This window comes from Ranitomeya imitator, chromosome 1 (genome assembly GCF_032444005.1).
Source record: "Ranitomeya imitator isolate aRanImi1 chromosome 1, aRanImi1.pri, whole genome shotgun sequence".
Taxonomy (NCBI): domain Eukaryota; kingdom Metazoa; phylum Chordata; class Amphibia; order Anura; family Dendrobatidae; genus Ranitomeya; species Ranitomeya imitator.
This window is the reverse complement of record NC_091282.1, coordinates 303,139,694-303,156,671: the sequence shown is the minus strand read 5'-3', so window position 1 is coordinate 303,156,671 and position 16,978 is coordinate 303,139,694. Positions and strand designations below refer to the sequence as shown.

At 43.5% G+C, this 16,978-nt stretch overlaps 1 protein-coding gene across 2 annotated transcripts in view; it reads left to right on the top strand.

Annotated features, from left to right (window-relative positions):
* RAB36 (RAB36, member RAS oncogene family) overlaps positions 1-16,978 on the top strand; it is a 53,050-nt gene that overhangs the window by 23,759 nt on the left and 12,313 nt on the right. For both annotated transcript variants that reach the window (XM_069757575.1, XM_069757582.1), the window contains exon 5: positions 6,208-6,272. In XM_069757575.1, coding sequence (XP_069613676.1) covers positions 6,208-6,272 — 65 coding nt within the window. The remainder of the gene's footprint in view (positions 1-6,207; positions 6,273-16,978) is intronic.

Genomic DNA, 16,978 nt, shown 5'->3' with positions numbered 1-16,978 from the left:
GAACAAATAGGAAAAATTCCCTATTGTTGCTGGGTACCAGCCGGCAAATCTCAGCGGGCGCACTGGGCATGCGCTCACCATTTTTTTCCAGGAAAATGACGCAGGAGCCCGGTGATGGCTGAGGTATAGGGGAGGTTCGGGGGACTCGATTTCTCTTTTCTCTGAAATGTTAGATCATGTCAGAGGAGAGAGAAATGGATTTTAAATCAGTCTTTTTTTGTGATCGCCGTTATTCGGTGAATACCGGTGATCACGTGATAGGGAACTGGAAAAACCTGCCCTGATCATGCTCTCTAGGGTCTCAGCTACCCCAAGTAATTGAGACCTCTGAAATTTTTTTACGCTGGGGGGCCCTACAGACTTATTTTCAGTGCCATTAAAAAGCGCCACTGAGGAATAAGTACTCTTAGCTGCTGCCGTTAAAAGGCGTATCGGCAGTCGTTAAGGAGTAAAATCAATCTGCATCCTTTATCACCATGTCATTTTAGAGTGAACCTGTCACAAAAACTCAGCAAACAGATTATTACATTAAATAGACATAGACAGACATTTAGGATTAATATCAACTTTAGATTCGGACCAGCCATTTAAATAAGTTGTAAATCCCTGAGCTCTCCTGATTCTGCCGATTTTTCTGGTTTGCGTTGCATCTCACCATTGCGGAGATATTCATATTTGTTGATTTGGGAGAGCAGTATGTGAAATCTCTGCTTCCAGGTATTTTTTTCAGCGTTTCCCCTGTGAATGTGTGCTTTCACCCTTTCCTATTAATCGCTATCCCTCACAGCTTGGCAACATGGGAGACTACTAGACTGCTAGATGAGCTGCCAAGCTGTGATTGGTTGCATTTCAGAGCAAGAACTGAAAGTGTACACCCCTAGAAAAAATCCTGAAGAAACGCCCACTTGGATTGCTAGCAGAGTTTTTATATACTGTGCTCCAAAAGTAACAAATGTGAATATCCCTGCAATAGAATGACACACCGCAAAATGGAAAAAAGTGGTAAAACCAGGAGAGCTCGGGAGTTTTTAAGGTATTGTGAGGGGTTGACTCACTTGGCTGCTTTCAAAGGTAGACTCAGGAACGCCTCTTGAGGTAAATCACACGCTATGTAACAATTATGAAGATACTATGAAATCTGATTGCTTGGGATAAAAAGAATCTGAGACCAAAGTTGAGACAAATAAAACTGTATTTAACAAAGCAAGGAATATAACAAACTAACAGAGACAATTCTGAAATTACAGCAAAGTGCGCAGCACAAAACTGAAATGTCCATCAGCTATGATAGCGGGGCGCGACCGCTAATACAAGCAAGTCCAGCAGTTATTTGAGGCAAGAGTGCGACCGGCACTCCTACGTGGTGGTCCAGAAATAGGCAGAGTGGAGACGACACCTTTCATGGAAGTCCAGAAATATACAGGTGGAGCACAATAAGGAGAAGGTTTTTCAGTGTCCCTCTTGGGTTGAAAAGTCCTGCTCAAGTCCAGCACAGCAGCCCGCACAGAACAGTCCAAGAATTAGTACACAGATGGAGTACGCAACACAGAGGACTGAACGCAGCTTGAAGTAATGAGGCAGAGAACAGAGTAAATGAGCAGCAGCAAGAATTCCAGAAGGAAGCTCAGAAGCCAACAGCAACAAAATACTCAGGCAAGGAGTATTTCCCGACCCGGACTTAAACAACAGAATTGACAGGAAGTTAAAGGACAGGGCGAAGTACCAGACTCCATCTTGGACGAAGGCAAAACAGGCTCCATAAAACATCCGGAAACCTTACACGCTAGTTTATTAAAACACAGCATAAACCGTAGCAGGGTTGAATAAAGTAAACGTGGCCTTTCTAGCCTAACAGAAAAACAAAACAAAGATAAAGTGCAAAAGAGTCCTTTCCCTGCAGGATTCACCCGCAGATACCACATAATGTCCTCAGCTCCTCCTGGAGCCACGTGGGAGTTCCTCCTGTCCCAAGTTACAATACACTCTGACTTTCTAGACAAGCTTTTTGAGCCAGACAATGTGATGATCAGGTGATCAAATTGTCTGGCTTAAATAGCTTGTGCCATCATCCCAGGTCCTGTCAGTACACATGCTGATGTTGGCTGTACAGGTGGAGATATGGTGAGCACCCTCCCACCCGCTCTGTGGGTGCCCACATAAAACCAGCCCATGTATGCTGTTAGGGTTGGCGGATTGCACCAAATAAAAACAAATAAATAAGGTGCAATCGTAACCCGGGGTCCACCGTGCAGTAAACTGCTGCTAATATGAATAAAGACGGATAAAAAACTAGCGAACATTCCTCCTTAAACACACTGAGTTAACTCCATAAAGTGTGAATGGAACGCAGAAAACTAAACCCAGATACTACTCAGATGCACAGGGAGAGGAGTAACTACTCAGCTAACCACCGAGAGGTGAAGGGACAGTAAATACCAGCTCAGCTAACCACCGAGGGATACAGGGACAATAGGAAGTGTGCAATTCCCTGTTAGAACCACTGCGAAAGAACATGTGGGTTGAACTTGCTTTGTGTGCAATACCCTGTTAACCCCACAAGAAAGTATAGCATACACACGGGACGGAAACAGACAGCAAAAACTAACATTCAGCAAGATCACGCAGCAAACCTCCTCTCCGGAGGTGCCGGAATTCTAATGGCACAGGGCCAGCCCTGAACACATTCTGACAAGATCACAGATGTCCCACTGGTAGCTGATACAGTGCTAAACACACAAAACGCACAGCCAGCGCAATAGTGTATCCAACCACACATACACCAAACACAAGTGACGCTAATACGCCCGCGTGCTTCGCTGAAATACCTTTATGCACCAGGCTCAACCCCAAACACTCACGCCCAGTCAGACAGGGCATCGCCCGTGGGCCAATCAGGAGTTGCCACATCACCAGAGCAGAAAGCATCCGAGCACCAATGACAAGGCGCCACATCACGGACATGCTCACTAAGGTGATTTCTGGACTTGAGGTATGTGCACACGCTGCGGATTTTCCTGTGGATCCGCAGCTGCGGGTCTGCAGCGGTTTCCCATGCGTTTACAGTATAATGTAAACCTATGGGAAACGAAATCCGCAGTGCACATGCTGCGGAAAAAAATGCGCGGAAACGCAGCGGTTTACATTCCGCAGTATGTTAATTCTTTGTGCGAATTCCGCTGCGGGTTTACACCTGCTCCAATAAAAAACTGCAGGTGCAAACCCGCAGCGGAATCCACAATAGAAACCGCGATAAATCCGCAGGAAAAACCGCAGCGGGTTTTGCACTGCGGATTTATCAAATTCGCTGTGGAAAAATCCGCAGCCCTCACAGATACGTGTGCATATACCCTTAGACTACAGAGAGTGGGGCTGCCTCTGTATACCACTGGTTGCCATAGACTTTAGCTGGAGAGCCAGTAGTAACCACACATACAACAGGAGCCTGAGCAAGATGCTGGGACCAGAGCAACAAACAGTTCCTGCGATAGATCCCACAGGGCAGGGAAGTCCCGGCCTCTAACATATGCAACTTTAATTTAACTCTCTCAACACTTAGTATGCTGGAGGAAAAATATCCTGGTTTCACATCACTGATGCCAATATGCGCAGCGACACAAATCTCCTCTCGTACACTGTGCCAGTGACTCTGTCACAGTATTTAACTTAAAGGTCTATTCCCATCTCCAAGATCCTATCCCAATATGTAGTAGATGTAATAATAATATTAGCAAATAGCTCCAATTAGAAATATAGTTCTTCTTATTCGCTATGTCATTTACGCCATGTAGGGCAGTGCAGTAACTTAGGTATCCATGGTTCCAACTACTCATATAGTGACAGTTAGTTATTAATGGCCATAACTATGGATACATACAGTGGGTATGGAAACTATTCAAACTCCTTTAAATTTTTCACTGCAATTTTCACTGCAATTTTTCATTGCAGCCATTGGTAAATTTAAAAAAGTTCATTTTTTTCACATTAATGTACACTCTGCGCCCCATCTTGACTGAGAAAAAAAAGAAATGTAGAAATTTTTGCAAATGTAATAAAAAAGAACAACTGAAATATCACATGGGCAAAAGTATTCAGACCCTTTGCTCAGACACTCATATTTAAGTCACATCCTGTACATTTCCTTGTGATCCTCCTTGAGATGGTTCTACTCCTTCATTGGAGTCCAGCTGTGTTTAATTAAACTGATAGGACTTGATTTGGAAAGCACACGTCTGTCTATATAGGACCTCACAGCTCACAGTGCATGTCAGACCAAATGAGAATCATGAGATCAAAGGAACTGGCCAAGGAGCTCAGAGACAGAATTGTGGCAAGGCACAGATCTGACCAAGGTTACAACAGTATTTCTCCTGTACTCAAGGTTCCTAAGCGCACAGTGGCCTCCATAATCCTTAAATGGTAGAATTTTGGGACCACCAGATGTCTTCCTAGACTTGGCCGTCCAGCCAAACTGAGCAATTGTGGGAGAAGAGCCTTGGTGAGAGAGGTAAAGAAGAACCCCAAGATCACTGTGGCTGAGCTCCAGAGATGCAGTAGGGAGATGGGAGAAAGTTCCACAAAGTCAACTATCACTGCAGCGCTCCACCAGTCGGGCCTTTATGGCAGAGTGGCTTGACGGAAGCCTCTCCTCAGTGCAAGACATATGAAAGCCCACATAGAATTTGCTAAAAAACACATGAAGGACTCCCAGACTATGAGAAATAAGATTCTATGGTCTGATGAGATCAAGATATACCTTTTTGATTATAATTCTAAGACGTATGTGTGGCGAAAACCAGGCACTGCTCATCACCTGCCCAACACAATCCCAACTGTGAAACATGGTGGTGGCAGCATCATGCTATGGGGGTGTTTTTCAGCTGCAGAGACAGGGCGGCTGGTTGCCATTGAAGGAAACGTGAATGCGGACAAGTACAGAGATATCCTGGATGAAAACCTCTTCCAGAGTGCTCTGGACCTCAGACTTGGCTGAAGGCTCACCTTCCAACAAGACAATGACCCTAAGCACACAGCTAAAATAACAAAGGAGTGGCTTCAGAACAACTCTGTGACCATTCTTGACTGGCCCAGCCAGAGCCCTGACCTAAACCCATTTGAGCATCTCTGGAGAGACCTGAAAATGGCTGTCCACCAACGTTCACCATCCAACCTGACGGAACTGGAGAGGATCTGCAAGGAAGAATGGCCGAGGATCCCCAAATCCAGGTGTGAAAAACTTGTTGCATCATTCCCAAGAAGACTCATGGCTGTACTAGCTCAAAAGGTGCTTCTCCTCAATACTGAGCAAAGGGTCTGAATACTTATGAACATGTGATATTTCAGTTTTTATTTTTTAATAAATTTGCAAAAATTTCTACATTTCTGTTTCTTTCAGTCAAGATGGGGTGCAGAGTGTACATTAATGAGAAAAAAATGAACTTTTTTGAATTTACCAAATGGCTGCAATGAAACAAAAAGTGACAAATTGAAAGGGGTCTGAATACTTTCCGTACCCATTGTAAGCTACTCCAATGCCCTGCACATGGGGTAAGGGACATAGTGAATCAGAAGAACTATATTACATTTCTATTTGGAGGTATGTGCTAATATTATTATTATCACCACACCTACTACATATTTGGATAGGTTTTGGAGATGAGAATACCCGTTTCATTTTGTTGAGCAAGTGACACATCCTCTTCAGGTTCAAAGTCTGAGCTTTTTCATTTCTCAAGATACTCTTGTCTTTCTGATACAGACCTCTAGATCTCCTACATATTTAGTAAATTATAACAATCTGACTGTTATTACTTTGGTTAGCTTAAAAGTCAATTTACATAAACCGACTGTTGGTTTTAAGCAATCACTGAATAAATGTTTGCTGATCCCAGTCGTTTACCACCCTGTTTTCACAGACAGATTACACTTCAGATGTGTACTGTAGCAGATTGTTCAGACAGGCTGCCATTTTTCTTGACAGCACTGTTCCTGTTTACACGGGATGATGCAGCACAAAAGATAATTTCACCCAACAAACGAGTGTTTGCTTGTTTGTCTGGTAATACGCAGCCTATTTAGACTGTAGGATTATCATGAAATGATCCTTCCGAGGAACATTTTTAATGAATAGTTGTAACATGTTAATAATTTTATTTATATTAATATATTTTTTTAAATTAATGGTCTATGTTTTTTTTCTTCCCTACAAAGTTGGGACACTGCAGGTCAAGAGAAATTCAAATGCATTGCATCAGCTTATTATCGGGGAGCACAAGGTGATTATTATTTATAAATAATGGAATAATGTTCTAAGGGATTTTATCACATTTAGAAATGCTATTTGTTGGCAGATATAGGAATAATCTGCAGTAAATACACAGTGTTCCAAATTATTATGCAAATTGGATATTATATAGGAATACCTCATTAACTCAAAAAATATTTATAAAGAAATAATTAAATACCATAGAACCACTGTTTGTGCAAAGGATTTAGTGGAAACCACTTAAAAGAAAAAACTAATCCATTCTCCAAACGTGAAAAGACCAAGAACCACCAAAACAGAGAATGTGTAATAAAAAAGAATATCTTTATTTAATTAGAAATATGACAATAGAAAGGCATACAATAAATGTGCACGTATCAAGATGTGCGCAAAAAATAAAAATTATTAAAGAATTTTTGTATATAAAAAAGACCAATTTTGCATGTAGCGGATAAGGTATAATTAACAAGATAAAATATATATTTTATAATATTTCCCCTAAGAGGTATAAGCACCAAACATAAAAAATAATAATACATAAAAAAAACAGAATGTGTATATAATCACTACAATGCACAAGCAAGATAGGGATTGAAAATATGGATCATACTTGTGAACCGAGAACGCCAGAAAAATACATCAAAAAATATATAAAAAATAAATATATAAAAAATCATATATTCACAAGGTGAAACGAATGACCGTGGCATTTAAATGGCGCTTCCGGCAATCGCGCCAGAAATAAAAACACCTGTGACCTGCGATACGTGATCGCGGGTCACCGGTGTGTCGGCATGGCAACCCGAGGTCTCCTGGAGAACTCTATGGTTGTCAGTGTCGGATTGCTGTGAGAGCTCCATCCAGTGGTCGGCGCTCATAGCAAGTCATGAATTCTACTACATCTGACCATCGCCTCTATGTAGCAGAGCCAATCGGCCTATGGTAACTGCTATTCTCCTATGGAGACTATTGAAGCATGCCAAAAGTAAGAAAAAAATGTTTTTAAAAATATAAAAAAAATAAAAAAAAAATATAAAAGTTCAAATCACCCCCCTTTTGCTCCATTCTAAAAAGAAACTAGACATGTTTGGTGTCTATGAACTCGTAATGACCTGGAGAATCATAATGACAGATCGGTTTTAGCATTTAGTGACCCTAGTAAAGAAGCCAAACAAAAAACAAGTGTGGGATTGCACTTTTTTTTGCAATTTCACCGCACTTGGAATTTTTTTTTTACCATTTTCTAGTACACGACATGGTGAAACCAGTGGTGTCGTTCAAAAGTACAACCCGTCCTGCAAAAAACAAGCCCTTACATGACCATATTGACGGAAAAATAAAAAAAGTTATGGCTCTGGGAAGAAGAGGAACGAAAATGCAAAACCGAAAAAAGCTCCGGGGGTTAAGGGGTTAAGTACATCTAAGAGCTTTGGCAACAGAACCTCTTCATTTAGTTTATAAAATTCTCCTTGATCGGCATCAGGTGATTTCTCAATTTTTCAATGTTTGTGCAATGCATCCTCTAGTTCCTCCAAGTCCTCCGGGGTTGACACAAAGCCTCACTTGTAGCTCAAGACAGTCTAGGATGAGCAATTCCATCTAGGTAAGAGGCAATATCTCTCTCCAAAGCATTAGTCTTAGATGTGTACACATTCATGTAATAAGAATGGAGAGGTTTAATAACCTCATCAGTGTCCGTAACCACCTTCCCATCTGTTGTGACCAGTCTATTTGTATAGGCTATTCGCGTTGTGCTTTAACTATCGCTGCCAGTAGGTGGCCTGCACTCTCACCCTCTATAAGGTATTTTTGCTTAGCAAACAGTTGTTTCTGAGAAGCTAATGATCAGTTAATATTTTCTGTGCATCTTCCCATTCTATTCTTGTCACAGGCATATCTGCCACATAATGTGTCTCCTTTTCCCAAACATTCTGTTGCAATTTTTGGGTTAATTCCTTTGTTTTGGATTGATCTCCCCTATACATATTCCTTCCCATATAAATCTTGTACAAGACGGCCCATCAATAAAACAAAGATATTCTAAAATTCCAGAGCTAAGAGTAGGGCCAATTAGTTGCAGCCAAAAAGGATTGAGGAGCCATGTATATCTCCCCCCGGAGACCTCACACCACCTATCTGCAGTTATACCTGTATAGGTGAGTGTCATGATCCCAATGGCAGGGGATCACTAAAGGACAAGCACAGATACAAACAAGCTCTAGGGCAATGGAACCTGAGCTGACCGCGACCCTGAACCTAACACACAAATAAAAGTAGCCGGGGAACGTGCCTACGATGATCCTAGACGTCTCGCTCCAGCCGAAGATCTAACTTCCCCTATTAGAAGAAACACAGACCTCTCTTGCCTCCAGAGAAATCCCCCACAGAAATAGCAGCCCCCCACATATAATGACGGTGAAATGAGAGGAAAGCACATACGCAGTATGAAAACAGTTTCAGCAAAATGAGGCCCGCTAAAGCTAGATAGCAGAGGATACAAAAGTGAACTGCGCGGTCAGCGAAAAACCCTTCAAAAAACCATCCTGAAATTACTTGAACTCATGTGCCAACTCATGGTACATGAGGAGCAATTTCAGCCCACTAGAGCAACCAGCAGCAAGAATCACATATCTGCAGGCTGGACTAAAAACCAAATAAAGCAAAACACCAAAACAGGAAAATCCAAACTTAGCTTGACCAGAAGGTTCTAGGAGCAGGGAGCAGAGGTAACAAGACACACTGGATACATTGATAACCGGCGAGGAAATGCCAGCAAAGCCAGGTTAAATAGGAAACTCCCATATGCTGATGGAACAGGTGGAACCCAGAAACCCAGGAAAGACAAGTCACCCAGTACCATCAGCAACCACCAGAGGGAGCCCAAAAACAGAACTCACAACAGTACCCCCCCCTTGAGGAGGGGTCACCGAACCCTCACGAGAACCACCAGGGCGACCAGGATGAGCCCTATGAAAAGCGCGAACCAAATCATCAGCATGAACATCCGAGGCAACCACCCAAGAATTATCCTCCTGACCATAACCCTTCCACTTGACCAAATACTGGAGTTTCCGTCTGGAAAAACGAGAATCCAAGATCTTCTCCACAACATACTCCAATTCTCCCTCCACCAGCACTGGAGCAGGAGGCTCAAGCGAAGGAACAACAGGTACCTCATACTTCCGCAACAACGACCGATGAAACACATTATGAATAGCAAACGATGCCGGGAGATCCAAACGAAACGACACAGGGTTAAGAATTTCCAAGATCCTATAGGGACCGATGAACCGAGGCTTGAACTTAGGAGAAGAGACCTTCATAGGAACAAAACGAGAAGACAACTACACCAAGTCACCAACAAGAAGTCGAGGACCCACGCGGCGACGGCGATTAGCAAACTGCTGAGCCTTCTCCTGGGACAACTTCAAATTGTCCACCACATGACTCCAAATCCGATGCAACCTATCCACCACCATGTCCACTCCAGGACAATCAGAAGGTTCCACCTGACCAGAGGAAAAACGAGGATGAAACCCCGAATTACAAAAGAAAGGAGAAACCAAGGTAGCAGAACTAGCCCGATTATTAAGGGCAAACTCGGCCAGCGGCAAAAAGGTAACCTAGTCATCCTGATCAGCAGAAACAAAACACCTTAAATAAATTTCCAAGGTCTGATTAGTTCGTTCAGTCTGGCCATTCGTCTGAGGATGGAATGCAGACGAAAAGGACAAATCAATGCCCATCTTAGCACAGAACGTCCGCCAAAATCTAGACACAAACTGGGATCCCCTGTCAGAAACGATGTTCTCAGGAATCCCATGCAAACGAACCACATTCTGAAAAAATAGAGGGACCAACTCAGAGGAGGAAGGCAACTTAGGCAAGGGTACCAGATGAACCATTTTAGAAAAGCGATCACACACAACCCAGATGACGGACATTTTTTGAGAGACAGGGAGATCCGAAATAAAGTCCATGGAAATGTGCGTCCAAGGCCTCTTCGGGATAGGCAAAGGTGACAACAATCCACTGGCCCGAGAACAGCAAGGCTTAGCCCGAGCACAAACCTCACAAGACTGCACAAAAGAACGCACATCCCTCGACAAGGAAGGCCACCAAAAAGACCTGGCCACCAAGTCTCTAGTACCAAATATTCCAGGATGACCTGCCAACGCAGAAGAATGGACCTCGGAGATGACTCTACTGGTCCAATTATCCGGAACAAACAGTCTCTCAGGCGGACAACGATCAGGTTTACCTGCCTGAAACTCCTGCAAAGCACGTCGCAAGTCTGGGGAGACAGCAGACAAAATCACCCCATCCCTAAGGATACCAGAGGGCTCAGAATTTCCAAGGGAGTCAGGCACAAAACTCCTAGAAAGAGCATCCGCCTTCACATTCTTTGAACCTGGCAGGTATGAAACCACAAAATTGAAACGAGAGAAAAACAGTGACCAACGAGCCTGTCTAGGATTCAGACGCCTGGCAGACTCAAGGTAAATCAAATTTTTGTGATCAGTCAAGACCACCACACGATGTCTAGCACCCTCTAGCCAATGACGCCACTCCTCAAATGCCCACTTCATGGCCAAAGGTTCCCGATTACCAACATCATAATTCCGCTCAGCCGGCGAAAACTTTCTAGAAAAAAACGCACATGGCTTCATCACTGAGCCATCGGAGCTTCTCTGTGACAAAACCGCCCCCGCTCCAATCTCGGAAGCATCAACCTCAACCTGAAAAGGGAGCGAAACATCAGGCTGACGCAACACAGGAGCAGAAGAAAACCGGCGCTTAAGTTCCTGAAAGGCCTCCACAGCCGCAGGAGACCAATTAGCAACATCAGCACCCTTCTTAGTCAAATCCGTCAAAGGCTTAACAACACTAGAAAAATTAGTTATAAAACGACGATAGAAATTAGCAAAGCCCAAGAACTTCTGTAGACTCTTAAGAGATGTAGGCTGCGTCCAGTCACAAATAGCCTGAACCTTGACGGGATCCATCTCAATAGTAGAAGGGGAAAAAATATACCCCAAGAAAGAAATCTTCTGGACTCCAAAGAGACACTTTGAGCCTTTTACAAACAAGGAATTGGCCCGCAGGACCTGAAACACCTTCCTGACCTGCTGAACATGAGACTCCCAGTCATCAGAAAAAACCAAAATATCATCCAAATACACAATCATAAATTTATCCAGATATTCACGGAAAATATCGTGCATAAAGGACTGGAAGACTGAAGGAGCATTAGAAAGTCCAAAAGGCATTACCAAATACTCAAAATGGCCCTCAGGCGTATTAAATGCGGTTTTCCACTCATCACCTTGCTTTATTCGTATAAGATTATACGCACCCCGAAGATCAATCTTAGTGAACCATTTAGCCCCCTTAATGCGAGCAAACAAATCAGTCAACAATGGCAAAGGATACTGATATTTTACGGTAATCTTATTCAAAAGACGATAATCTATACAAGGCCTCAAGGAACCATCTTTTTTGGCCACGAAAAAAAAACCTGCTCCCAAAGGGGACAAAGATGGACGGATATGTCCCTTTTCCAAGGACTCCTTAACATAATCCCGCATAGCAGTATGCTCTGGCACTGACAGATTGAACAAACGACCTTTAGGAAATTTACTGCCTGGAATTAAATTTATAGCACAATCGCAATCCCTGTGAGGAGGAAGCGAACTGAGCTTAGGCTCCTCAAAAACATCCCGATAGACAAAAACACAGGAATCTCAGAAGGAGTAGATGAAGCGATAGAAATTGGAGGTGCATCATCATGAACCCCCTGACAACCCCAGCTTAACACAGACATTGATTTCCAGTCAAGGACTGGATTATGAGTTTGTAACCATGGCAGACCAAGTACTAGGACATCATGCAAATTATACAGTACCAGGAAGCGAATCACCTCCTGATGAACGGGAGTCATACGCATGGTCACTTGTGTCCAGTACTGAGGTTTATTCATAGCCAAAGGTGTAGAGTCAATTCCCTTCAAAGGAATAGGGACTTCCAGAGGCTCCAGACTAAACCCACAGCGATTGGCAAATGACCAATCCATAAGACTCAGGGCAGCGCCTGAATCCACATAGGCATCGACGGAAATGGATGATAATGAACAAATCAGAGTCACAGACAGAATGAACTTAGACTGTAGAGTACTAATGGCAACAGACTTATCAACCTTTTTTGTGCGTTTAGAGCATGCTGATATAACATGAGCTGAATCACCACAATAAAAGCACAACCCTTTTTTCCGCCTATACTTTTGCCGTTCACTTCTGGACTGAATTCTATCACATTGCATTATCTCAGGTGACGGTTCAGACGACACCGCCAAATGATGCACAGGTTTGCGCTCCCGTAAACGCCGATCAATCTGAACAGCCATAGTCATAGACTCATTCAGACCAGCAGGCGCAGGGAACCCCACCATAACATCTTTAATGGCCTCAGAAAGGCCATCTCTAAACTTTGCAGCCAGAGCGCACTCATTCCACTGAGTAAGTACCGACCACTTCCGAAATTTTTGACAATAAATTTCTGCTTCATCTTGCCCCTGAGAGAGGGCCAACAAAGCTTTTTCAGCCTGAATCTCTTGGTTAGGTTCCTCATAGAGCAAACCCAATGCCAGAAAAAACGCATCCGCATTAAGCAACGCAGGGTCCCCTGGTGCCAATGCAAATGCCCAATCCTGAGGGTCACCCCGCAGGAAAGATATAATTATCTTGACTTGCTGAGCAGGGTCTCCAGAGGAGCGAGATTTCAAAGAAAGAAACAACTTGCAATTGTTCCTAAAATTCAGAAAACGAGATCTATCTCCAGAAAAAAACTCTGGGACAGGAATTCTAGGTTCAGACATAGGAGCATGTACAACAAAATCCTGTATATTTTGAACCTTAGTGGCAAGATTATTCAGGCTGGAAGCCAAACTCTGGACGTCCATGATAAACAGCTGGGATCAAAGCCATTCAAAGATTAAGAGGAGGAGGAAGTAGCCAGGCTGCAATAAGGCTAGGCAGCAAACTCTGAGGGAAAGAGAAAGAAAAAAAAAAAAAAAAAACTTCCTCAGACTACTTATCCTCCTACTTCAGCCAATACAATTAACACTTTGTGGGCCGGTTATACTGTCATGATCCCAATGGCAGGGGATCACTAAAGGACAAGCACAGATACAAACAAGCTCTAGGGCGATGGAACCTGAGCTGACCGCGACCCTGAACCTAACACACAAATAAAAGTAGCCGGGGAACGTGCCTACGATGATCCTAGACGTCTCGCTCCAGCCGAAGATCTAACTTCCCCTATTAGAAGAAACACAGACCTCTCTTGCCTCCAGAGAAATCCCCCACAGAAATAGCAGCCCCCCACATATAATGATGGTGAAATGAGAGGAAAGCACATACGCAGTATGAAAACAGTTTCAGCAAAATGAGGCCCGCTAAAGCTAGATAGCAGAGGATACAAAAGTGAACTGCGCGGTCAGCGAAAAACCCTTCAAAAAACCATCCTGAAATTACTTGAACTCATGTGCCAACTCATGGTACATGAGGAGCAATTTCAGCCCACTAGAGCAACCAGCAGCAAGAATCACATATCTGCAGGCTGGACTAAAAACCAAATAAAGCAAAACACCAAAACAGGAAAATCCAAACTTAGCTTGACCAGAAGGTTCTAGGAGCAGGGAGCAGAGGTAACAAGACACACTGGATACATTGATAACCGGCGAGGAAATGCCAGCAAAGCCAGGTTAAATAGGAAACTCCCATATGCTGATGGAACAGGTGGAACCCAGAAACCCAGGAAAGACAAGTCACCCAGTACCATCAGCAACCACCAGAGGGAGCCCAAAAACAGAACTCACAACAGGTGAGTGGGCAGAGATACTCCTTGGCAGATGCCTCACTGATTTAGTATAGGGTATGATTGATTCAGACCCAATGACTAGGTCTATTCTTGGCAAAAAATAATGGGATGTGGAAGACAGGAATATCAGGGTGCCATATTCTCCATAGGTCCACTGTGCCAACCTCCTCTAGGAGATGATGTAGTGATGTATATGTCCCATTTTAAGAAATATTTCCCATATGAATTTTATCAAAAGAACTGGTGTAGGTAGATGCTAAAGAATAACTGGTGACTCTGGAAGGGAATTTCTGAAAGAAATACTGTAATCCTTTTAAGGATTCCTGCTGAGTAAGGGGATGGAATATACCAAGCTACTATAATAAAAGTTAATATTGTATATAGTACAAGCAAGACATATAAATCTTCCGTCATATCTATTTTAGAGGAGGAACAGACAAATGGAATTGATCTATGCATTAAAATGCTTACTCCCCGTGCATGAGTAGAAAAAACTGAATGCTACTCTGGACCCACCCACGACCTCCGTAGAAATCGGAGTCTCTCATGGGTCATATGAGTTTTGGGAATACCAATAATACCAGGCTGAAATTGTTGGATCCAAGAGAACACAGCACATCTCCTGACCGCTTCCCCCAAAGCCCCTGACATTCCAGGCTATCACATTAGTCACATGCGCCACATTAAGTAGTATGTCATTTTAGAGCAAGATAAATCATATAAAAAATATAATGCCTAAAACATAATTTCCCCCCTTTGAATTGCTTATCTCTTAAGAATATTTCCTTGCATAGTGTAGAAAACCTTTCTGGGACTATTCTCCTTCATAAAACCAGAAACCATTCAAACAAGAATATTGGCACATTCCTCTAAAAGGGGCTTGTCAACTACTAGGGCAACCCCTTGCTATACGAAATTTTCGGGCCCGATAAAATAATAAAGCTTATACTCACCTCCCATGACAGCGCCGTTCCCACGGTGTCGATACTCGCCCTCCCGGGGTTGTGATGCAGTGCTGTGCCAATAAGCACTGGCGTCACTGTCTCCACCTTCGTATGACTGAACACTAAGAAGAAGCCAGGGCTTCATGTTCAGTTTGTATATTGTATAGTAGTGGACAACCCCTTTAACTTAAGAGAATTGGGGTTTATTACCAACCTGACTGCCCTTAAAAGAAGAATAGTTTGTATGTACAATAACGCAGGTACATACTGTATACTATCATAACTTAACATTTCCCACTCATAGTGGAGTAGCGGAAAAGAATCGGCCACATAGTATAGCCACTTTTCCATAATAGTATATGAAAAATACTTGGAGAAAACCGCCTCTAGGAGAAGTCTCTCATCCAGCTCCATTTCGCAGAGATCTCATTGGCATCCAACAATAATAAAGCATCTGTAGGGAAGTCAAACATATGGACACCACCAAGGGCAACCATCCTGAGCCGAGTAAGGTAGATCATAGAATAGGAAATTTGCCTTTCACTGAGCCTCCTTTTTATATCCCAGAACTTTGCTCTCTTCTTCTGAACTTCTGTTTAAAAGTGGATATTTTTCTTCCATTAATGATAAGTCAAGAGTGATCCCTGACCTTTCGTAGGATAAGGTCTCTATCTTTAAAATGTAGTAATTTGATGAGTACAGGCCTCGGTAAAGCCCCCGGAGCAAAGGAAGTGAAGGAACTCTGCTGAGATCTCATTTCCCGAGATCTTGGTGCCGAGATCTCCATCTGCACATGAACCTCCCCCTGGTGGCCATTTTCCAGGAGTCCACCGCACAGGAAACCATGGAACTGTGGGAGCCTCTGGCCTTTCACAAAATGTGAGCAGAGCTCCCTGCAGCACCGGACACCCCCGCAGCACCGCCGGGTACCCGCAGCAGCGCCAGACACCCCCTCATCCCTGCCTGCAGCAACGGTACCAGTAAGGTATATCCGCATTATAAGACACACCCCCATTTTCCCCCCAAATTTGGGGGGAAAAAAGTGCATCTTATAATCCGAAAAATACGGTACTTCATTTTCTCTGTTTAGCACAGAAGCCTGCCAAACTTGATTTACCGGAACACTATTTCTACATCTGCAGGTAAATAGTGTTTCTGGAGGGCACATGATTCCTTTTAAATACACAAAAGTGAACATCCTAATTATTTTTATTAGGTTCTTTATTCCTGATTTTTGAAACTCCATTCCTCAGCCATACCTTGGGACCCACACAGTGACTACCCAAATCATACAAAAGAACTAGATGGCACTCTGTAAGAATGTGGGTATAGGTGCTGAGACGCTGGGGAGAGCAAGCTCTCCCCAGCGTCTCAGCACGCCACCAGCGCTCAGGACTCACAGCATGTGCAGTGTGGGCCCACCGCACATTAAAGCAGCAGAGTATGCTTGAGACCACAGTCTCCATAAATTGCGTCTAAATTGGCCAATATACGTCTTAGCAGAAGGCTCATTTATCTGATCATATACCCAGATACAGCGCTCCAGATAAACATGCTGTGAGGAAGGTCCGCACGGGACCGAAAACGTTTAGCACCAATTGAACGGTTTGTCTGGATGTGAAATAAATATCTTTACTATACTTCTTCAAGAAATTGTTGAGTGCCAAGTTTTTCTACACATTACCCAAATCATACAGCATCTTCTTTGTGAACCAGAAGTCAGTCTCTCTATGTACGCCTAAGGGTACGTTCAGACTAGCGTTGTGCTAGTGTGCGTCGGCGCCGCGTCGGGCGACGCAGCGGCGACGCACGCGTCATGTGCCCCTATGTTTAACATGGGGGATGCATGCGTTTTTGCTTGTTGCGTTTTGCGACAAATGCGTCTTTTTTGCCG